This window comes from Garra rufa, chromosome 25 (genome assembly GCF_049309525.1).
Source record: "Garra rufa chromosome 25, GarRuf1.0, whole genome shotgun sequence".
Taxonomy (NCBI): Eukaryota; Metazoa; Chordata; class Actinopteri; order Cypriniformes; family Cyprinidae; genus Garra; species Garra rufa.
This window is the reverse complement of record NC_133385.1, coordinates 18,702,298-18,727,532: the sequence shown is the minus strand read 5'-3', so window position 1 is coordinate 18,727,532 and position 25,235 is coordinate 18,702,298. Positions and strand designations below refer to the sequence as shown.

At 36.8% G+C, this 25,235-nt stretch overlaps 2 protein-coding genes across 2 annotated transcripts; both read left to right on the top strand.

Moving 5' to 3' along the window:
* The first annotated feature begins 3,169 nt into the window (after positions 1 to 3,169).
* galnt8a.1 (polypeptide N-acetylgalactosaminyltransferase 8a, tandem duplicate 1) lies at positions 3,170 to 12,811 on the top strand. The gene is given in 12 exon segments (XM_073831451.1): positions 3,170 to 3,461; positions 3,529 to 3,763; positions 4,053 to 4,219; positions 4,469 to 4,652; positions 4,731 to 4,820; positions 4,822 to 4,926; positions 7,427 to 7,541; positions 7,619 to 7,804; positions 7,875 to 8,012; positions 8,128 to 8,223; positions 8,305 to 8,472; positions 12,618 to 12,811. Coding segments are annotated over 12 exon segments (1,758 nt in total). The 5' UTR covers positions 3,170 to 3,322; the 3' UTR covers positions 12,753 to 12,811.
* A 546-nt stretch (positions 12,812 to 13,357) lies between these two features.
* On the top strand, positions 13,358 to 25,202 carry ribc2 (RIB43A domain with coiled-coils 2). Its single transcript, XM_073831453.1, has 7 exons — positions 13,358 to 13,495; positions 13,584 to 13,665; positions 22,108 to 22,419; positions 22,542 to 22,660; positions 22,765 to 22,992; positions 23,117 to 23,283; positions 25,064 to 25,202. Exons 1-7 carry the CDS (start codon positions 13,379 to 13,381, stop codon positions 25,140 to 25,142), a joined length of 1,104 nt encoding a protein of 367 aa, XP_073687554.1. The 5' UTR covers positions 13,358 to 13,378; the 3' UTR covers positions 25,143 to 25,202.
* Positions 25,203 to 25,235: the final 33 nt, after the last annotated feature.

Genomic DNA, 25,235 nt, shown 5'->3' with positions numbered 1-25,235 from the left:
TACAAAACATATTGTAAATGAGGTAAAACACTGTAACTGAAGCCTTTTTGCCTGCTTTGCATTGTGATTAAAACTAATGTGTCCCTGAGAACAATTTAGGAGCACATATCACGTAAGTACATATTGTTAATGTTAATAAAATTCATATTGTTAATAAAACACTTACTTTCTGTGTTGTCCAAAAAGCAACCTCATCCCCTCCTCAAAAAGAACAATAGAAACCAAAGAAATTCTAATGGTTTCCACTACAAACATTACAAATCTTCAACCATAAACCATTAAAAAATGGTTTCCTGTAGTGTGTTATGGAACATATTCCATTAGGATTTCGTGGTTTTATCAAGCCACAAATAAAAAATAAAAAAAAATTACCAGTAGAAACCCACAGGGACCATTACAGTTTATATTAAAACCAATACAATTCCCTTTATGACCAGAAAAACAATTACAAACACTGCGTCTGCACCGCATTGAGAGTCAAAGAAATGTATGTCTATATCTCACAAATATCATTAAAACAATATAAGGTCATAAACTACATGTTGCAATTGAGGTTACACACTTTCTGCCTTCTCTCTGTTAAAAGCAATCTCCTTGTCTGCAACACATTGCGAGTCAAAGAAATTTCCATCTATGAGAAAGGTTTAATAGCACACAGCCCACAAATATCATTAAAACAAAATCAAGCCATAAACTACATATTGTAAATGAAGTTAAACACTTACTTTCAGCCTTATCTCTGTTAAAAGCTATCTCTGTGTCTGCACCGCATTGCGAGTCAAAAAATGTGACGTCTATGAGAAAGGTTTAACAGCGCACAGCACACAAATATCATTAAAACAATATATTGTCATAAACTGCATATTGTAAATGTATGCCATTTTATAGTGAATTTCGTCAAAATGGCTGACAAATCATAAATGCAACCACTAGTAATGTTTTAATGGGTTATCACATTTGACCAATAGGTTGTCAAATTGACATGGTGTGTTCTGTGTTAGGTGACAATGGCTCACACAAAGTCTGGTGTCAATATGTCAAAGCTTTGCAGAGATACAGTCTCAGATGAAGTCTTGCTATACAAAAATGGTTTTGTCTATCAACACAAAATCCATAAGTTTCTGTCAGCACAGTCTGAAGATGATCTAACTTGATTTTGGTGAAAATTGGACCAACAGTCTAGGAGGAGTTCGAAAAAGTAGGTTTTCAACATAAATCACAATGGTGGACAGGAAGTTTGGCTGGTTAATGAATGGTTTATCACCGTTGACCAATAGGTGGCATTGTTACCGAATTGATGTGGTGTGGTCAGAATGAGGTGACAATCGCACATACAAAGTTTGGTGTCAATATGTAAAAGCTTTGCAGAGAAACAGCTTCAGATGCGGTTTGCCATCTTTTCAGTAAATTCATTGATGTGTTAAACAATAAGCATTTTGTATATCGACACGAAATCCAAAAGTTTTTGTCAACATGGTCTAAATATGATCTGAGTTCAAGTTGATGGAAATCGGATCAACAGTCTAGGAGGAGTTCGAAAAAGTAGGTTTTCAACATAAATCAAAAAGGCCGACAGGAAGTTCGGCTGACCTTGGCAAAATTGGTATCTATGTTCTTGACCCAAGGAATAAATTAAGATGACTTTTATTACAATAGGCCAAATTATTCAAATGTTATTAGCATTTTTAAAAAATTCTTACAGGGCATTGTCCCGAAGATACATACCGAGTTTCGCTATACGATACACCAATAAGTTCATAAAAATCACTTTACGTTTTCTGATGAAATTCCTGTGCAAAAAGGCACAAGTGATATTGTCTGTCTCTCACCTACATAATATTCTGACATTAGGTGCGTTCCATTCGACCGTAAGTGGACTGCGAAGTGGACTTCACAGGGTATTCCGCCATCTTAAGTGAGATTCCAAACCGAAGGGAGCGAACATGTTCAGTTCGAAGGGCACTGCGAACGGCATAGGGAATAAGGGAACATCGGTACATCACTTCAAAGGAAGTGGACGGGGAACATTACCCAACTGTCATTGTGCACCGCGTCACCAATTAGAACCGATTAGAACGAACGATGGAGCAGAGCCGTTGAAGTTTTTTAAAGGCTCTGCAATGGAGCGGTTGCAATAAATGTTGTTATTATTATACAAATTAGAGTGTTTATGAATGGTTATGGCGATTCATGTTACATTTGCATATTGTATTGTATGAATGAAAGTAAAACCGGCAAGGTGAGGCTTATCATGTTTTATTTTGTTACCACAAGATAGTTAAATATAGGCTGCGTGTTGGAAAGAAAGAGCGCGAGATAAAACCACTAAAAACTGTTAACGGTCTAAACATATACATTTCGACTATATTTATTATATACATAAGTTTATATGTATTTTATATGTATTTAAAATTGAAAGTAAAATAAATTACAATATTTATTTATGTTAAATCATAATCTGTGTGACCCTGCCGTTGATTTGCTTTGATGACGTTCCAGGGCATTCCAAATGAGCGATTATTGTCAGCGAAGTCCACTTCAACGGATATACCGTGCTAAGGGAGTAGGGAGCAGTGAACACTGCGTAGGGACCCTGTCGATCGGAACGCACCTTTTGTTAGTAAGGCAGCTTCAGAAATAAGGACCAGATTCATGTCTCTGATTAGAGGTCATTGGTTTTGTAAGCATATGGCTGTATTGCTTGTAAAGCATTTAACTCTATTGCACTATACACAGGATTGTTTCTATGTTTCGGCCCACACCCCTCAGTCAAGTTTGCTTTTTGACCCTTCATAAAAAAGCTTGGTTAAGTAAACACAAATCATTTGCAACATGCCGTGCTCATGTTTAATTAATTAAATCATAGCATGAAGTCATGTACACAGAATAGATCTCATGCTAGGCTTCTTTACTAAGACATTTTGCATTCCACTCACAGTATATTGGTGAAACATAAAGGCTTTTTAATCTGAAAGAGTGCCATGGTCATTCTAAAGTTTTCTTTGATGGACTAATATTCTAGTCCAGAGAGCACTTTGACTTTACAGTTTTTCCAGAGATGTACTCTCTATTGGACTTTGCCTGGTGATAAAACTGACTTGGACCTGTAGATTAAACGGATTTAATGCATACCTGCCAGCCAATTAGAGTCGAGTATGCAGACAGACCAGATTCAGCTAACACAGAGATATTACTTATTGGGACAAAAAAGATAGAGAATATAATTTGCGTCAAGAAGGGAATACTCTACTGAAGGATAAACTTTTGTTGTTACCTTCTGAGGATTTTCCTTATACATCATAGCCACAAAGACATTTGGAAAATGAAGATAGCTGCGAGAGTCTTTGTGTTAGTTACAGGTGTCGTAGTTTACAGTCTCGTGTACATGTCATTTATCAGGTCAGAAGATCCAGAGGTTCTCAGAAGACTGAAAAAAATAGAAGATCAAGTTCATGAAATAGGTGAGTTACAACGACTAAAGGTTTTTCATTATCCTGTGGCATTATCTCAATCTACTTACAATTTCAGCCATAGAAATCAAACATCAAAAAGTCAAAGAGGCTGTTGTAGAACATATAATTACAAAGAAAACTGAGGTTAAGAAGTTGTATCCACAATCGTACCTCTTTAAATCATGGGGAGCTGAACTCACAGAAGAGGAACAGATGGAAGCAGAGAGGCAGTTTAGGGAGTTTGGATACAATGTGTTCCTCAGTAACAGATTACCATTGAACAGAACAATCCCTGATACTCGAGACCTCAGGTAACTGCTTAACAACTGTTTTCTAGTTTTTTATATATATATATATGGTAACACTTTACAGTAAGATTCATTAGTTAACATGAACCAAGAATAAACAACACTTTTATCAGCAAATGAGGTTGTGTGGCATGTAAAACAGCGGACTTGGCAACACTGGCGCAGCATTGCATAAATTCAAATCGTCATAGTATTATGAGTGCGACATAAAAATCCAACACTATCTATTCAATTAGCATGTATTACCCTATAATAAAAGCATTAGGCTGATTTCTTTTTTTATTATATGCAGATGTACTGTGAAGATCTACCCTAAGGACCTGCCAACCATTAGTGTGATTCTGATCTATCTGAATGAGGCTCTGTCAGTTATTAAAAGGGCAATCTGCAGCATCATTGACCAAACTCCTGCTCATCTGCTAAAAGAGATCATCCTGGTGGACGACTACAGCTCGAATGGTTAGTTTTACCCTTAATATTTGTGATTTCACACTGTATTTAAAATTCTTTTATGTGTTAAATGTAAATATGAGGTTTATAAAGAAAACTTAATTAGCAATATGGAAAGATTCCTAATAAGAATTCCTAAAAAGATTAAGAAAAGTGTTTAAACAGTGTGCATTAATTCATTGTATATTGTTATATATATATACATATTGATATTAAAATGAAAACTTATTCTAATACATATGTTTCATTTCTTGGCAGAGGATCTGCATTTGACTCTAGATGAATACATTAATTTAATTAATAAAGACAAACCTGGCTTAATCAAGAAAGTGAGACACAAACAGCAGATGGGCCTTGCCAAGGCAAGAGTCTCAGGCTGGGAAGCGGCCACAGGTCAGGTGGTAGCCGTTCTGGATGCACACATTGAAGTTCATAAGGAATGGTAAATACTACCACAGTTAGTTATCAGAGGGACTTCATATCTTTCCTAAATATACATTTGAGTGCTGTATTGTTCTAGGGCAGAGCCACTACTTGCACGAATCAAAGCAGACAGGACAGTGGTGCTGTCACCAGTGTTCGACAAAGTGCTTTTTGACACACTGGAGGTTAAAGTATAATCCTGCGGCTCATGCATTCGACTGGAACCTTTGGTGCATGTATGAGTCCTTCCGACCAGAATGGCACAAAAACAATGACCCAACAGAACCAGGGAAGTAAGTGTAATTTTTTCACTTTTTTTTTTTAAACACCTTTACTTTCTATAATTAATTTTAAATGCCTCTAATGGAATGTGACATACTTTTGGAAGAGTAAAATGCCACCATGAAAACTCTAAACAAAGTCAAAAGACTTTCAAACTAAAATGTGAAAATGTGCAGACTTTTTTTTAAAGGGGTCCTTGGATGCAAAACTAACTTTTCCATGTTGTTTGAACATTAATGTGTGTTGGCAGTTTGTGTACACAACCACCCAACAATGATAAAAATCCACCCAGTGGTATTTTTTTCATCTTTAAAAGTAATATCCCCTTTTTAAAATCAGGTCATTCTCAGCTTCTTGTCGATGTGACGAAACACAGTTGATTGACATGAGCATTTTACCTTAGACCCGTTCTCACCGAGCTGAAACAGTCCGAATACGATCACCGTTGTGTCGACTCAGGTGCAGAGGAAGACTCTAATTGAGCGATTGAGGTGTCCTGTTGTTGGATGTAATAATGAACATAGCAGTCGTCATTTACTCCCAACATCTGAGCCACTTAAGAGGCAGAGGACAACTTTACTTTCGCTTTTAAAAGGAAAGCGCCGATCCTGATCTACATATGTATCTATGTTCGTGTGAATCATTCGTGATGCAGATTCTCCCACAGCAGAAATGAGTATAGGGGTTTTTTATGCATCTTTGCAAATAGCCTTTCTTAATAATGTGCTTGTTGGCAAGTTTTGCCGATAAACGCGGCTAAATGCAGCTAAACATGGCTAAATGCAGCTAAAGTAAACATTACAGCTGATAATCCCACAGCAGAGTGGGGCGGGGCGGGGCGGGGCGAGCAGAGCAGAGCTCATTAGCATTTAAAGGGTCCATGCAGTAAAATTAGCTGATATTTTGGTAAAAGGGTGTTTTTTTACAATTTTATTGAGATTTTTTTTTAACAAAGTATATTATAGACTTTTTATTAAGACCCTAAAAAATCATATGAACTTGTGGAAAATGGGTATCCGAAGACCCCTTTAACAAAAATAACATATAGGGACACAAATTTCAGAAATATCCCTAGATCCAATTTTTTTATTTGGCAATATTTTTTTCTGAAGAAAGATACAAATGTATGTGAAGAAAGCCAAAACATTATGGCATGGATGTATATTTACTGAGTAATTCATTATTTTGTTGAGAAGGCATTAAAATAAAAATAAAAATCAGCTGAGATTCTGGAGACGAATTACAGGGAAAAAATAACTTTAGAAAGATCGCAGCATCATTAGAATCTGTTGACTTTAACAATCTTTGATGCAGTATATGCCAGTGATGACCATAAAAAAGTTCATTTATATTTATATATATATATATATATATATATATATATATATATATATATATAGAAGTGTGGTTGCTTTCCCCATACAATTTGCCTCACCTGGATTTAATATTACTTTCTTTTTTTATTGTTATTCCTTCAAGCATAGTCATAAATCAAGTAGTATCTAATGCTAAGGGATATATTAATTGCTGTTCATACTTTACCCCGGAGTTAATTATTCATAATCTAATCTGTTGCTGTTATTATTTGCATACTTGCAGTCAAAATTTGTGACTAGATAAACACAAATTCACATTTCATCCATTGAAAATGGATAGGATTCAACAATTTGGACATTGAGTCATATTGGACTCCCCACATCTCTGAGAATGAACCATACAGGGCTGGTTTTAAAAGAAAAGTTTCTTTGGAGCCAGATTCTAAAATCATATAAAGATATTTAATACCTCTTGAGTTACATGTACGCAAAATGTATACAATTTAACAATTTACTTCAAGAGCCATATTGAGATATCTCTGGAATAACCGAACCATACAGGGCTGTCAAAATGAAGATGGCAAAAGGAAAGGTTCTTAAGACACAAAATCTAAAAGGGCATTAATATGTCTTTAAAACATTTTTTTGAAAAGTGCTTTTTTCTAATGGTCATCACTGGCATATACTGCAACAAAAACGGCTAAAGGGAACAGATTTTACTAATAGACCTACCAATCAAAAATAATATATTATTGCTGAAATCTTTCTAAAGTAATTTTTACTCCTGTAATTTAGCTTTGAATCTTGCCATTTTGACCCCCCTTTACAAAATAGTGTATTACTCGATTTTGAACTTTACGATTTTGGCTTTCATCACTATACACTATATATATCTTTCTTCTGAAAAAATATTGACAAAATCAAAAATTTTGACATGCAATAATCCTATAAGAATCTGAATTTGTGAACAAACTGTTTGAGCAAACAATGCAACATTTATAAAAAATCATTGCTTATTTTGTTCCTCACTGATCACTGTTTTTTTAACATATCACTTGAGTTTTTTTTACCGTGGGGAATGGAACTAATTGCTGTATAATGCAGGACATGTCAACTGTGATCATACTTAATTTAATGAACAGTTTGCAGTTAATGATTTTATTGAAGTTGGACATGCACTTTCCTTTCTTGTTAGGAGTCCCTCAGTCATGGGTATCCTTGTTGCTGAACGTCAATTTCTGGGAGAAATTGGAGTTTTGGACGAAGGAATGACAATTTACGGGGGTGAAAATGTTGAATTAGGAATACGTGTAAGTCATTACTGCACATTGTGGCGCCGAAATTAAGCCTATAATATGTACTTGATCTCTAAAATTTCATAAATCAGGTGTGGCTCTGCGGTGGGAGTATTGAAGTGGTGCCTTGTTCAAGGATCGCACACATTGAAAGAGCACATAAGCCATATTCACCAGATCTCAGCAAAGCTATGATTCGAAACGCCCTGAGAGTGGCTGAAATCTGGATGGATGAATATAAATCTAATGTAAATATTGCCTGGAATCTCCCTATAAAGGTAAGAGAACATTGTTTCAAAGTTACCTTAATATTAAGTTGAATATTACCATGAATATTAAATTCTCTAGGATCATGGGATTGATATTGGTGATGTGACTGAAAGAAAACAGTTACGAGAGAAACTCAAATGTAAGCCCTTCAAATGGTATCTGGAAAATGTGTATCCTCTCCTAGACAGATGGGAAGACATAATTGCTTATGGTGCGGTAAGCAACAAAGTCTTTAGATATAGAGATTTCCCCTCAAAACAAGAGATTAATAAAGTTTACTAGTTAGTTGGTCTATCTAGTTATCTCTGCTGCTGTTGTATTCTCATGACAGCTGAAGAATGATCTTAAAGAAAACGTCTGTATTGATCAAGGACCTGTTCCTGGAAGTGTACCTATTCTGTACACGTGTCATTACTATAAACCTCAGGTATTGTACTTCAATTTTAACCTTTGCTTTGTGTAACCACATAAAAAAAAAAAAAAACTTTTATTTGATTGTCTCTTACAGCATTGTTCTTACAATCGTAAAGGAGAGATCTACATTGGAGGCATCAAATCTCACACGTATAACTCTAACCGTTGTCTAACGGATCCTGGTAGTGGAAATACACCGGCGTTACATGACTGTAAAAATGCTAAAAAGAAAGGATTGAGTATATACTGGGACTTTTCTCAGGTAGGGTCCTGCTGTGTATTTTATTCGTTTATTTATTTTGTGGAATATTTTGCAGCACATTGCTTAGCAGTGCTAAATGTGTAAGGAATACACACCCGAGGTGGTGATGCAGCACGACGCAAAGCGGTGGCCGTTACACTTCCGGTGTGCATTATTTTTGTAAAATTTAACGGACCAAAGTCAATTATTCTGCTTATACTACGGTTACCACACCTCAATACATCGATCAGATGATATATTTTAAGACATTCGTCCCGTTTTTGTCCTTAAAACGCTATTGTGAGTAGGATTCATTTCTTACGCAGCTCATCCAACAGCTTCGTTGCTAGTTCCAAAACGTAATTTTAGACCTAGTAACGACATTTGAGCCGTTGATAGCAAACTAATGCGTTTAATAATGAAGTTTAGATAGACCGATAGACAAGCAGACAGGCAGAAAGAGAGAGGGAAAGATAGATTCAGTGCATGAATTACCTCTCTCAAGTCTGTGCGTCTCTCAAATGTGAGCATCGTCTCTACTAATGGTTAAACTTTAAGTTCATTTTCTTCAAGACCACGCCGTTGTTACCTCGTGTGTGAGAACTGTCATGTAGGTTTTTTAAGTTGTTAAAGGAATAGTTCACCCAAAAATGAAAATTTGATGTTTATCTGATTACCCCCAGGGCATACAAGATGTAGGTGACTTTGTTTCCTCAGCAGAACACAAACGAAGATTTTTAACTAAAACCGGTGCAGTCTGCCAGCCAAATAATGGCAGTGGATGGGCACCAGACCTTTAAAAGTAAAAAAAAAAAAACATACACAGACAAATCCAAATTATACCATGCGGCTCGTGACGATACATTGATGTCATAAAACACAAAACGATCGTTTTTTGCAAAAAACTGAACAATATTTATATCATTTTTTACCTTTGATACACAGCCACGTCCATCTGTCATGAGCACAAGCTTTTCATCCATTCAAGCTTTTCATCATTACATGTGAGCGCGCTCTGGCATAGTATACGCAAAAACCGTAAGGGGAAATCAGTGAAGTCAACCGTCCTGATGAGTTTGCGCCAGCAAACGTAATCTTTTAGCTTTAAATCGGTTTGAACAATCAGGATAAGCGTATGTAATTACCATTTTGAATAGCCGCTATACCCACAATCTCTGTGCTCTGTGTAAACAATGAGTGTTGTATTCATGCGACAGATCGCTTCCGGTGTTTGCGTATACTATGCCAGAGCGCGCTCACATGTAATGTGCTGGATGATGAGCTCGTGCTCATAACAGTTGGACGTGGCTGTGTATCAAAGGTAAAAAATGATATAAATACTATTCAGTTTCTTGCAAAAACCAATCGTTTTGTGTCTTAGGACATCAATGTATCGTCACGAGCCGCATGGTGTAATTTGGATTTGTCTGTGCATGTTTTTTTTTTTTACTTTTAAAGTCTGGTGTAGCCTGGAAAAATCCAGACCCTAATCTATTAAGATTATGGGTCTGGTATCAAGCAATGAAAAGGACCTAACTCGGGGGGCGGCACCAAGAGTGCATTTGAAACTCTCACTGCACGCAATTGGATAACTCCAGACCAATCACAACAATACATGGTGTGACGTATCCAGAGCGACGGTGAACATATAAGAGTGGATTTCAATGTTATAACATAAACAATGCGACAAGATTAATAACTATTAATTATGACAGCCGAATCAACCTCATAAAACAATTAGGTCCGATCAAACTATTCATTATATCAACTAATATGTGGATGGACACTAGCGTTTCATTCAGCAGCGAGACATATTGTCCTGTTCAAGTTAGGCTACTGCAATACTATTGAATAGTTCAGTTTTTCATTACAGTAAGTTTACCAAGTGACTCTTACCATTTGTAAATGAGATGGACCTCATCCACCACAATCCCGATCAGGTTGTCCCGGTAGACCTTGTTTGATAACATTTATAGCCACTTCCTTTTTAACAGCCAGGACTCGAGACTGCCGAATGCTATCTGGCATTGCCCGCTTCGGATCTGTTCCTCTTTGTGGTCGCCCCATACGCTTAACTACCAGCGGAGCTAACTGATAAATTAAACTCTTGCCGTATCCAGTCGGCAAAACAGCAAAAACATCCTTCTTGCAAAGGAACGATTCGAGCGCGGTTTTCTGTTCATCTTTTAAATGAAAAGCCAAGTCTTACTCGGTCATTGTAGCGGCCAAAGCCGTTTCAAACAACTGGTTTTCATCTGTAGATCTCTTTCAATGTTTACTAATGATTCCGGACGTCGCAGCGAAGTTGTCATCAGCTTAGCTCGCCTCTGGCCTGCCTACATCAGATACACCGATTTGATTGGTTCCCAGAATTGCTTACGTATTGCAGTAACATGCATCATTGCTCGATACCAGAGAGTCTTGCAGAGACAATTCAAATTGTGCTCTCGCAAGACCTCTGGATTTCCAGGGTAGGTCTGCACCGGTTTTCGTTAAAAATCTTCGTTTGTGTTCTGCTGAGGAAACAATGTAACCTACATCTTGGATGCTCTGGGGGTAAGCAGATAAACATCAAATTTTCATTTTTGGGTGAACTATCCCATTAATCGTCAGTGCAGTGCTAACAACATTAGCGCGTATGCTAACGCCTGTGCAAACTGATGCCCGGTCCGAAATCGCATACTGCTTAAATTTGAACGTACTTCCCGACCGTTAAAAAAGTACAGAATATAGTATGAATATGAGTAGTATGAATGGAATTCGGACGTACTGCATCCGCCGAGTCTCCACTTTCCGCCATTTTTCGAATATGACGACTCCTGTCCTGGAGCCTGAAGTGTCCATCGGATCCGTACTGCAGAATTCGGGCGGAAGCAGTAGGTCATCGGGGTACTTCTCGCCTACTGTATTTCGAATACTAGGAATTCGGACATACTACTCGCCTCACATACTGTTTTTCGCATTCTATATAGTAGGGAAGTATGCGATTTCAGGCGCAGCATGTATGTGTGTGCCTCTGTAAGGGAGAGTGGGAGAAACAGAGTTTGTGCTTTCCGTACATAATAAAACGTAATATTGTGAAAAATACATGGAAATAATCTGTCGGCTTTATCCTGTTGTTTACTGTATTTATTTGTTCGGCCAGTGTCCTTGTGGGGTTTGGTTATTTTGCTGATTTAGGCTGTAAGGACCTTTAAAATAACTGAAATCGTGTGGCGAACTGATATGTAAAGCGGCCAATAGCTGCCTGGAACTACGTTCGCCTTGAGTTTCCCTGAAAATATTGCCGTGTTCCAGGCAACCAGTTACTCGTGTTTTTCCAACCTTCTAACCGTGAAAGTGCACCGGAACGGCAGTCAAACCCGTGACTTCCCACTCGTGAACTCGTACTAGATCGATATACTCCCAGTTCCGAGTTCTGACGTGACATAGCCCGCGAAACCACTATATCAGCACCTACGGGTGCGATGTTAATGCAAGTGGTACACAGTGAAAAAACTAGACTTTAGGACAATATAACGTTGCAAACAAATGAATAATAATGTAATAATAATAAATGCGCTAAGGCAGTTTGGGGTGACTTGCCTGGAACGCTACAAAGTCGTGAGTCGTGATTTGAAGTTGTGATTTGCGAGCTAAAACCTGCCTGGAACACAGCATAATGCACACCATTAGAACGTTCCTCGGCCAATCAGATTCAAGCATTTAACAGCCCGTAGTATAAGTGGCTATTATGTATTGTCATATAGACCTTTTTCCTGAGTAAACGATGAGCGCCGCCATTACGAATTCTAACGTCAGATTGAATGCTTTTCTGTTCCGGTTTCCATAGGAACCCATTCAAATAGCGTCCATCTGTTTTTAATGTAGCTAACGTCCGCTGCTTCGTGTCATCTACACACTCATTAAAGTGAGGCACTGACAAATGACGGTCATTGCGACATTGCCAATGGCGCTATGGAGCCATGTGCTTTTTAAAAACATTTTAACAGGTGTAACATTATTAGCTTGGAATATACCCTATTTTGACTAGAAACAATGCAGACCGGAAATGCAAAGCATTCTTTCAGTTAAGAGTCAGACTTACTTCCGTGTTCAGGAAAAACGTCTATACAGTTCCATTTAATCATTGTCATCAGTTTTTTTGTCCTGGTTTCTGTTTTTAGGGAAATGCAATAAGAAACAGAAACACAAATCGATGTCTTGAGATCGGCCAAGGAGCAAATTCCTACTATTATCTTATTCTGCAAACATGCACAGGACAAAAATGGACAATACAACATGTCATCAAAGACTTTTAAAAGAAAATTTTACAGGAGTGAACACATTTTATTGTGTTCTTGTTTGTGTGTGTGTGTGTGTGTGTGTGTGTGTGTGTGTGTGTGTGTGTTTTAAGATTAAATCAACTGCTAGTTTAACCAGATACAGGTCACAGGTTTATTTACATTGAAAACAACTAGATATTAAAACTTAACTTTGAGTGTTATATTGTTACTGTAAGGTCTTTGTCCTGTAACAACTTTCATAATCACATCTTTGAAGTAGGCCTATCATTTTAAAATGTTGCTCAAACACTGATAAACTTTACCATTAAGAATGGGTAATACATTTCTATCTTTAGCACGCAAATGTTTTTATGAACTTGCAGTAATAAAAACGAAGATACCAGGTTAAAAGATCTTTTTAAAAGTGTTCAATTACCTGTTTATACGATTAAAACCTATATGTGTATCTGGAGTGTGCGTGGTGTATTTTAACAGGACAACTAAATTGCAGCGTGAAAAACAACAGCGAGAGGGCGCAATTTTTAAGCATGTATCTTTAGTCTCTTAGCAACGTGTTTGTTTGTGGCTTTTCCTCGTTTTGTGACATCCATTAAGTCGATTAAAAACAATTCGCTATATCGATTTTAAAGTGGTGATATACAATGAATCAAGTTGAGCTTCTGTCAGACCGAGTTGCAGCTGTTCAACTTGACAGAAGGAGAAACAGGGAGCTGCAACGTCGAGAGAGGATCTTCAATGATAAAGTCCGAACGATTGGAGTAAGTTTGATAGGTGGAGACAACTTTATACAGCTGCAAACGACATCTGCAAGTTTTATAAATTTTTATAAATTTCTCTATTGGTCAGGTTGACAAAGATGCTCTCGACCATCAAGTTAAAGAAAGAAGAGAGACAGACCAACGCCAAGCGAATGAACGGAAAGTCTATGGTGAGTTCTGAGGGACATCGTCATATATATATATATATATATATATATATATATATATATATATATATATATATATATATATATATATATGGATTTATTATTACAAAATACTTAAATATTATTTAGTCATACAAGGACTACATTATTAAATAACATTTTCCAATTAGTTTTCCCTTCAATTCCTGTATTTAAAAAAGTCTAATTAAAAAAATTGAAATATACACTACCAGTCAAAAGTTTTTGAACAGTAAGATGATTAATGTTTTTTTAAGAAGTCTCTTCTCACCAAGCCTGCATTTATTTAATCCAAAGTACAGCAAAAATAGAAAAATTGAGAAATATTTTTACTATTTAACCCTTGTGCGACCTATGGACATTTTTGTTCATTTCAGTTGTGTTTTTGTTATAAGTGTGCCTGTGTTAATGCCAACTGCATCAATTTTGGCTCAGGTGTTTATTTTTATTGAAATTTGTATATTTCACCATCATTTCCTTCAAAAAAAAAAAAAAAAAATCAATTTTACCCCCTTTACACAAAATACTCACACTCAGGACAAAAATGTCCACATTGAAACGGCAATTTTTTTTAACCCAGGGCCATTTGACTATAAAATAATGGAATATTTGCAAATAGGCATTCATTGTATTTGCAAGGCTTCAAACTTTACATTTTTACCATTTTTTACTAGATTGCAGGGCTGGACTGGGGTTAAAATTCGGCCCTGGACAAATCCAGCCCATCCGGCCCACAAGTTCCACATGAAAGTTTTCTTTGGTTCCCTGGTGAAAAAAAACAAAACAAAAAAACAGCTAAAAGGGGTTTTGACCACTGATCTATAATAGAGAACTGGATTGCTCATGACGTCATAAAAGTGAAGCCACCGCGCCGCCATATTAGTATTCCCTACTATTCGCATACATTCTATTGAATGAATAGGAAACTATACGATTTTATTGAGAAAACATCACATAACAAGTCAGTGTTTTTATACCTGAAGTCTCACTGTACATTTTCACAATGCAAACGTCCTAAGCATGTAAACGGTTAATGTTGGGAATTCCCTCTGCTTATTAAAAATGTATGTTCATAGCCTACATTACAGTCGCGTACATCAGATAAACAAACATCATACGATCTCAGCACAGTTATTCACGGTTTATGTCATTTTGTTGTTTATATTCGTACAGTAGACTAACTGCATGTTTCAACAATATTTAACAGGAACGTTATTCATTTTGAAGCAGGTAATGATTTGTTCGTTAAATTAATAATTAATTCAACATACACAGAATTTTACTCAGATGGAAACGGTAATGTTAGTAAATCATTACAGAATTTGCTGATGTGAAGAGTCTGAAATACATGTTGCTCAATCAGGCACATTAAAAATACACACCATGACTTGGAGAACACCGCTGACTACAAATGGTACGGACTTAAAGACATAAGCTTTATTTCAAAGATTTGAATTTCAATATAACGAGCAATGTAGTAACAGAGACTTGTATTGTATTATTTACTGTATAATCGAATCAATTTCAGATACTAATACCAGACATAAGGTACTGTGTATTATTTCCTGTATAATTAGGTACCGTACATAAAGAAATGTATTTAGTGTTGGATCAGTTACCTGTTTCTGCAAGTGCTCGGCTGACACGCCCACCAAAAAGATTTCAATATATCGCTTATCCAGCCCGAAAAGACCATAAACATTCCAGAAAACATCTTAATTAAAAATTAATTTACATACACATATCCTAAAAACTAATCCTGTGTGAAAGATACGCTTCAAATCGGGTGATTTTAGGTCAGCAATTTACATGTGACTCAATGGCGCTCTCTGCAGGTAGGGAATAGTAAGATGGCGGATCGAACACTTCCGGTGGCTTCACTGCCTAACGGCAGTTTAGAACGCAATGAGCAATCCAGTCATTATATAGATCAGTGGTTTTGACCAATTTTCCAGCTTGGCCAGGCTGGTCTTAGCTGGTCAGGCTGGGAAACCACCAACTAAAAGACCAGCTAAAACCAGCTACTTCCAGCTTAAACCAGCCAAGACCAGCCAACCAACCTAGGCTGGTTTTAGCTGTTTATTTCAGCAGGGTTATATGGTCTTTAATTGGAGTACATAAATGAATAAAACAGGAGAGAAACAAATAATGATAAATGCTGCTGAATTCAAATGCAACTAACTTAATTGCATTTTTGTCACAGAGAAATGCATGCAGTAAAGCATTGATTTTGAGCTAAGATGCAGGAAATTTGTTTCTAATAAATTCTGTAATAATAATAATAATAAAAAAAAAACATTCAGTAAAAAAAAATCCTCACACTCATGTCGTTCCAAAACTGTATGACTTACTTTCTTCTGTGGAACACAAAAGATATTTTAGGAAAATATCTTTTCCTTTATGTTACACAGAAGAAAAAAGTTCATACAGGATTGAAATTACATGATGTTGAGTAAATGATGACAATTTTTATTTTTGGGTGAACTGCCCTGGTGAAAAAAACAGCTAAACAGCTGGTCAACCAGCCTGGTTTTAGCTTGTCAGTAGGCTGGTTTTAGAGGGGTTTTGGCCAATTTTCCAGCCTGGCCAGGCTGGTCTTAGCTGGTCAGGCTGGGAAACCACCAGCTAAAACCAGCTAAGACCAGCCAACCAGCCTAGGCTGGTATTAGCTGTTTTTTTCAGGAGGGTGTCCCTTTAAGAACTTTATTATGTAGGCTATAGTAAACACCTAATTTATATAAGACCCGTATTTAATTGTTTAATCAGGCTCTTATTTAATTAATATTTTAGTCCAATTAAAACGAATTACAACTAAACATTCAAAAGAAAGAAATTATTGCTTAGAATAATAGTATTAGTAAGACGGTGGTCACAAGAAAACATTAGTTATATGGTTTTTAAAATAAATAGTAATAAAACTATGAAATTTGTAATTTTGTTTTGACAGTAATTATTTATTGGCGTTTTCCACTTTACTTCATCATGCAGTTTCCAATGTCGTGGCTGTTTTCAGCCAGCCCGGCAGAACTTACAGATCCTTTAATGTTCTCATATCACATGACTGTATAACACAATTCTGTGTGTTATCTGAACGGATCAAGCAACTTGCGCTGTTTATTACGGAGCCCCTTACGTCACCTGTAGAAGAAAAATAATTTATCCGTGGGGACGGTTTTGCAATTCGTTCCCTCAGTTTATAAACCGTACTCACGAATTCTTAAACTGTTCCCTCGGTTTAACAATTCGTGCCCACGGATTAACAAACCGTACCCACGAATTTCCAATCCGTGCGCTCAGATTTTGTAAACCGTACCCTCGGATTTTGAATCCGTACCCACAAATTCATAATCCGTGCGCACGCTTTCGCAGTCCGTTCCCACAATTTGTAAACTGCTCTCACGGATTTGTGATTATGATAAGCTTTTCACCCAGAGTTAGATGCATGCTGCACTATTAATGTTATTATTAAATAAGTCCTATTATTACATTGCATTTAGTTTGAGAGCAAAGGAATGGCAACATAACCTGTACATTATTTGTTTTGTATTGCTTTTTACCTTCTCCTCTCCAAAACTCGTTTTTTTTTTTTTTTTAATTCAGGTAATTTTATATTTTGAAAAATATTATTAAATAAAACAAAGCCGTTTGAACAGCGCTCTTCACTTATTATTTTATTTTGGTACCATGACCGCACTTACAAAACATGCTTCTTTTAAGCGTTTATTTTACATTAATAACCAATAGGATAAAACACATGGTGTTTTGGCAGCTAATCTATTGGTGATTAATATAAAATAAAGCTAAAAACTCTGTTTTGTCAGTGTTGCATAGTCTCATATAGCCTACTGAGAAATAAAGTTTAATAAATGCAAAACAATGCATCCAGCACTTAAACAGGTGTCCTGTTTGAATTTGGGGGCGGGGCCACAAATCCGTGAGAGCAGTTTACAAACTGTGGGAACGGATTGCGAAAGCGTGCGCACGGATTATGAATTTGTGGGTACGGATTCAAAATCCGAGGGTACGGTTTACAAAATCTGAGCGCACGGAATGGAAATTCGTGGGTACGGTTTGTTAATCCGTGGGCACGAATTGTTAAACCGAGGGAACAGTTTAAGATTTCGTGAGTACGGTTTATAAACTGAGGGAACGAATTGCAAAACCGTCCCCACGGATTAATTATTTTTCTTCTACAGGCGACGTAAGGGGCTCCGTAGTTTATCACTGTACATCGTGGCAGAAGCGCAGCGCGCGTTCATCAGCTCTGTGCGGGTGATTGATCCCACCGCTTCACACTTTTCGGCTATTTGCGGTTTTGAATGCGCTATAATTTTAAAATAGCGCCTAATATGGGGGAGGTCTCCCTCGCTTCGGTGATCGGCTCACCGGGAATATCCCGATGGCCAGTAGGCTACATCCCTGGTTCATATACAGTAGGCTATCATGAAATACCTGTCCGTGATCGCAGGGGTTTCGTACCCTTCATATTTCGGACTTATCTCAAACTCCGGTCTTCTTCTTCTTCTTTTATGTTTAATGGCGGGTTGCACTAACATTACAGTGCATTATCGCCACCTACTGTATTGGAGTGTGAACCAGAGTATATCCCCTTCAAAAAAAAAGAAAAAAAAAAAAAAATTACATTCTCTTAATTAATCCCGTTCTTTTTAGGTAGCCAAATAAACTGTCATCACCATCAACAACTATTCTTTCAATCTTAATTTCATCCACTCCTACCTTCCTCACTTCCTCCTTCATGATTTCTCTTTCATTAAAATACCTTTGACATGCACAAATGACATGATCTACTGTCTCTGCTACACCACAGTAATCACATAGTCCCGTTGGGTGTCAAACTCCGGTCGAACTCAAATAGCAGATTTTGTCAAGGCCAAGGGGAGATGAGGGCTGGGCATGGTGGGAGGCAGGGCGTGGCCTGAGATTTCATTGGACTAGCTCAATGTCCTTTAAGACAGTCAACCAATGGGCCGCGATTCGTATCTCAGATACTCCAGAGCCATACAGAGAGACTCTCTGTATGGCTCTGAGATACTCTACCGTCGCGGTAATAAATAAATTAGCCTAATAAACTTAAAAAAAAAAAAAATTAAATTATGACTGACAGCCCCAGCCCAAAAATCTGCGTCGGCCCGGCGGGCATTGCCCGGTATGCCCTATGGTCAGTCCAGGCCTGCTAGATTGTGCCATGTTTTCAAATTTGGCATATACATTTAAAAATAATAATCTAACACTACATAACAAATATAAATGCCTCAAAATGAATGTTGTTGTTCTTCACTGACACCCAAGAATCTAATAAGCAAAGAAAAAAATGCTGCTTAGCATTTAGTATATGGAAATGAACTACTATTTTTCATTTTTTTCATAAAAAAAAACAACACCTGTGGCATTATGTAAACAAACCAGCATTTAAAGGGTTACAATTCTGAAAATTAATGAATGTTTGGTATCTACGGATAGAACAGATGTCAAGTCAAGTAGGTTTTTATTGTCATTCCAACCATATACAGTTCAGTACACAGTGAAACGAAACAACGTTCCTCCAGGACCAAGGTGCCACATACATGCAACAACATAAATTAACAGCACAACAACACAACAAAAGTTTTGACAACAAAAAAATAGACAAAGTGCATGTGCAATTACAGGTGTGCAAACGAGCAATGTGCAACAAGAGCTAGAAAACAACAAAACAATGTGATACGTTGCAGTAGTTGTGCAATGTGCAAATATATGCATACAGGTAGGCATGTATGAACAGTTTTGAGATGATTGTGCATGTGTGTTAATTAGGGTTGTGCCGATAGACGATAGTATTGTGTATCGACGATAGTCAGAGATATCGCCTGTTGCTGATGCCTTTGACGATAGTAAGACGATTATTATTATTATCCGTCAAAAAGATAGAGTCGGTTCTAGGATGCCTCAGAAACTTGCCGCGGTATAAACACATGCATAGAGTAGATAGCGCCGCAGATGTATACAGTGAAAATGGGTAAGAGATTTATTCATCATACAGTGTACATAGATTAAGTGTAGACAGTCATTAGGATAACAGAGGTAGTAAAATGTGGTTTAGGCTGAATTAAATACAATATATCAGAATCCGTCTGTATATAGTAAACATAAACATTCACCTCAGTAACATCTGTATGCATTAACTAGAAGTACGATGCGATAAATTGGCGCTAAACATACGCACGTGAATAACACGCACATGGCTTCTCCACATTCTATATGAACTGAACTACAACATGAACTGATGACAAAGATCAGACATACAGCGGTAACATTATCGCAATATGACAGGTAAAGAAAGATACATTCATTTACATTCACACACATTTACTGCTCCCTGAAGATTGCAGAGAATGAAACTGAAAGTAAATTTGAACCTCCGACAGCACTACCGTCAGCGCTCTGTACACGCACAACTGTGTCACAAGTCACATGCACTACCCTTACAAAACGAATAAGGAATTTATTACATATTGACACATTTACATATTATTAAATAAATTAGCATGATAGTATCGTGTATCGGCGATCTCACAGGCTGATGATAGGACGATATGAAAATTGAGCATATCGCCCAACACTAGTGTTAATCAGTTCGTCTGAGTAAATTGTGTGTGTGTGTGTGTGTGTGTGTGTGTGTGTGTGTGTGTGTGTGTGTGTGTGTGTGAATGTGTGTGTGTGTGTATCAGTCCAGTCCCCTTGTGTTAAGGAGTCGGATGGCTTGTGGATAGAAACTGTTACAAAATCTGGATGTGCGTGCCCGAATGCTTCGGTACCTTTTTCCAGATGGCAGGAGTGTGAAGAGTGAATGTGATGGGTGTGTCCGGTCAGCCACGATGTTGGTGGCTTTGCGGATGCAGCGTGTTGTGTATATGTCTTCGATAGAGGGAAGAGAGACCCCGATGATCTTCTCAGCTGTTCTCACTATCCGCTGTAGAGTCTTGCGGCCTGATATGGTGCAATTCCCAAACCAGACAGTGATGCAGCTGCTCAGGGTGCTCTCAATAGTTCCTCTATAGAAGGTGGTCAGGATTGGTGGTGGAAGCTGGGCCTTCCTCAGCCTTCTCAGAAAGTAAAGACATTGTTGGGCTTTCTTGTGCAGAGAGCTGGTGTTGAGGGACCAGGTGAGGTTCTCTTCTAGGTGGACACCCAGGAATTTTGTGCTCTTGACGATCTCCACAGAAGAGCCGTCAATGCTGAGCGGAGAGTGGTCGCTCCGTGTCCTCCTGAAGTCAACAACCATTTCTTTTGTCTTGTCGACGTTCAGAGACAAGTTGTTGTCTTTACACCAGTCCGTTAGCCTCTGCACTTCCTCTCTGTACGCTGACTCGTCGTTCTTGCTGATGAGACCCACCACGGTCGTGTCATCAGCAAATTTGATGATATGATTGGAGCTGTGTGTAGCTACACAATCATGAGTCAGCAGTGTGAACAGCAGGGGACTGAGCACACAGCCCTGTGGGGCCCCAGATGCTGGTTTAAAAAAAAAAATCAACATTAGTGAAAGTGGGAAAAAAAAAAAAAACATATTTTTATGACAGTTTTTGCACATAGAAATTTTTGTCCGTTTTGCACCTATGTGTAACTTTTTTAAAAGCTGAATTTTTAGCATCATTACTTCAGTCACATGACCCTTCAGAAATCATTCAAATATTCTGATTTGCTGCTCAAAACGATTATTATTAAGCATTATGAAAACAGCTGAGTAGAATTTTTTCAGGTTTCTTTGATGATTAGAAAGTTCAAACAACATTTATCTGAAATAGAAATCTTTTGTAACATTATAAATGTCTTTATCATCACTTTTGATCAATTTAAAGCATCCTTGCTAAATAAACTTCTATAATTTCTGTAACAAAAAAAATACTAAAGTTTGAATGGTATATTGTATAATGTTACAAAAGCTTTTTATTTCAGATAAATGCTGATCTTTGGATTTTTCTATTTATCAAAGAAAAAAAATGTAAAAAAAAAATGCATTTAAAAAAAAAATGTACTCAACTGTTTTAAATATCGATGATAATAATAATAATAATAATAATAATAATAAAGATGAATTATGAAGGATCATGTGACACTGAAAATTGGAGTAATAATGCAGAAAATTTAGCTTTGATCATAGGAATAAATTAAATTTTAAAATATATTAGAATAAAACAGTCATTTAAAATAGTAAAAATATTTTTGCTGTACTTTGGATCAAACAAATGCAGGCTTGGTGAGCAGAAGAAATCTTTTTAAAACTTTAAAAAACATTAAAAATCTTTTGACTGGTAGTGTATATATCAAAATAGATTTTTATGGGAAAAGTTGTCAAAAAAAAAACTAAATAACACTACTACTAACATCTAGACTGAAGTTAACTCAAACTTTCCTGTGTATTTTTAGCTGATGAGCTGCTGTGCAGTGATCGTGTAGCATGTATCCTGGATCAGCGGCAGAAGAAAGATGAGCATCTGCTGAATGAAGCCATTGTGCAATTCAGACAACAGTTTCAACAACCTACCAGCCGGCGCGAGTTTGATCTGAATGACCCAGAGCTGCTGAAGAAGCAGGAAGGAGTGCGGATACTGCCGGGGCTGCCGGGAGAAGATCTGGCCCAGAAGGACAGGCTGAGGAAGCAGCAAGAGCAGCTCAGAGCATGGACTCTACAACAACAAGATGAACTAGGGAGAGCAAAACAACAGTTACAACAACAGAGTAAGTTCCCCTTCTATCTGAGCCTCAAAAACATTTTGAATGTTTGGCTGTGTTTTTTCTGAAGAGGTATTTTTTTATCCCAGCCCGACTATGAATGTTTTCTCATTTTACAAACTATACAGTGCACCAGTATGATCAAAGCAGACTGGCTCTAGATAACCGAGCTCTTGAATTGCAGAAGATGGAGGAAAATAGCAATAGAGCTGCATCCATCGCCATCAAAGACTTTAACCTTGCCCTGGTGAGTAACTTAACAACTAAAGTCACAAGTTAGGCTTAAAAATGTAAAAAGAACTATCATTAATCACAATTAGCCATCATTTTCTTGCTTCTTCTTGACCACAGGCTGCAGAAATCACACACCGTCATCTACAAGAGCGTGATGAAGAGCAGGAAAACAACCAGACGGACATCCTGAACCAGCTAAATGGAGACCTGCTGATGGAAAACCCTGAGCAGAATATTAGCGTGCTGGGCTCGTCTCGTCTACGCAGAGACTATTACAAGGGAATGAGTCCTAAAGAGCTCAAGGAGTACACGCAATACCAGCTGCAGCAAGCAGAAGATAGAAAGGTAAAGTCCAGGACATAGTACTTTATTTTTTTCAGCTTTTATTTATTAGTAGGCAACATCAAATGGCACCGTTTTAAAAGCCTGAAGTACACTTAAGTGTTAAGAACTAAACTAATGTGTGCAGCGGACTGTCATGGAGCAACGAGAGAAGGAGCTTCAGGAGCATCAAGAGCGCATGACATCCGCCCGTGCTGCATTGCTGCTAGAAAGACAGCAAGCGAGGATTAATAAGGCGCTGCGCAGGGCTTTGGACAACACCAACGCACAGCTAGCCCAGGCCCATGATGCTCAGTGAGTTAAATAGGGTTTGGCTGACTATATATGATTAGCACACCTATTAATTCATTCAAAATAACTTTAAAATATTTATTTAGCATTTTAAGTACATGAGTGGACTATATTATGGAAGCCACTGAATAAAAATTTTTAAAAAAGTTTTTGCGACTTTATATTTGACAGTTCTGACTTTTTTCTCATGATTGTGAGATACAAACTCATAATTGCAAATTTTAAGGGGGAAAAAAAGACTTTCAGATGACGAGTTTATATCTCACAATTCTGATTTAATAAATTACAATTGCTTGTATATATACACGCAATATAAACTATAAACTCGCAGTATGAAACTTCAAATTTTCATACTTACAAAAAGTAAGTAAGTGAGTTTATATCTCGCAATTCTGGCTTTATAACTCATAATTGCAAGTTTATATCAGGCAACTCTGGCTTCATTTTTTAGATTTGTGAGTTTATAGCACAATTCTGACTTTATAACTCGCAATTGCAAGTTTATATCTCACAAAATCGGAGTAAAAAAAGTCTGAATTGCTAGTTTATATCACAATTCTGAGAAAGGTCGGAATTGTTACTTTATATCTCAGTTTTTATCTCGCAATTCTGACTTATTTCTCAGAACTGTTACTTTATATCTCACAGTTGCGAGTTTATATTTCACAATTTTGAGAAAAGGTCGGAATTGTGAGTTTGTATCGCAATTCTGAGAAAAAAGTCAGAATTGTTACTTTATAACTCACAGTTTTTATCTCGCAATTCTGACTTATTTCTCAGAACTGTGACTTTATTTTTCAGAAATTCACATTTGTATCAATTCTTAGAAAAGAAGTCATACTTGTGACTATCTTTATATCTCACAATTCTGACTTAATACGCAATTGTGAGTTTATATCTCACAATTCTAAATAAAAGTAATAATTGTGAGTTTGTATCTCACAATTCTGACTTTATTTCTCAGAATTGCGAGTTTATATCTCACAATTCTGACTTAATATGCAATTGCGAGTTTATATCTCACAATTTAAAAAAAAAGTCATAATTGTGAGTTTGTATCTCACAATTCTAACTTTATAAGATGTAATTGCAAGTTTATATCTATATATGAGTTTGAATCGCAATTCTGAGAAAAAAAGAAAGAAAAAATTGTTACTTTATAACTCAGTTTGTATCTTACAATTGGAATTTGATTTAGGCATTTTCCAGTTCTGGAAAAGTATGAAAAAAGAAAGCAGAGAATGGAAAAATACTTGTTTCCAGACTTCTGCCCCTATTTAGTTTTTTTTTAGAATAGTAAATTAAGAATTTAATGAAAATGTATTGTACAAGAAGTGAGATTTCATAACAGCTGTATAAAATGCAATTGCAATTTTTTTCTTTTTTCTTTATTTCTCAGGACTGCAACTTTATATTTAGCAATTTGACTTTATAACACACAACTGTGACTTTATATCTTACAATTCGGAGAAAAAAAGTCTGAATTGTGAATTTATATCATGCATTTCTGAAAAAAAAAGTCAGAATTGCGAGACGTATACTTGCAATTTTGAGGAAAAAAAAGGTAAGAAGTCACAATTACCTTTTTTATTTTTTATTAAGTGATGAAAACAGGCTTCCATACTATACAGCAGCACTGTTATTGAAAAACTGAAAGAAAAAAAATTATATTATATAAATATTAGATTAATAAAACTTACATTAAAATTACAAATGTAAAAATGTTGTGTTAAAATTATGTTAAAATTACTAAAACTGAAATAATCACTCTTTCCATTTACAGGAAGAAACATCTTCAGGATGTATATACCAACGTTCCCAACGAGCGCTATTTTTCCCAGTTTAATACCAGCAGTAGATAAATGTTACAGTGGGAACCTGAAAGATGAACCCCATCAGGGCTCAGCAATCGAGGTCAATACACCATATCATTTTACAGTCAACACCTTGGCTTT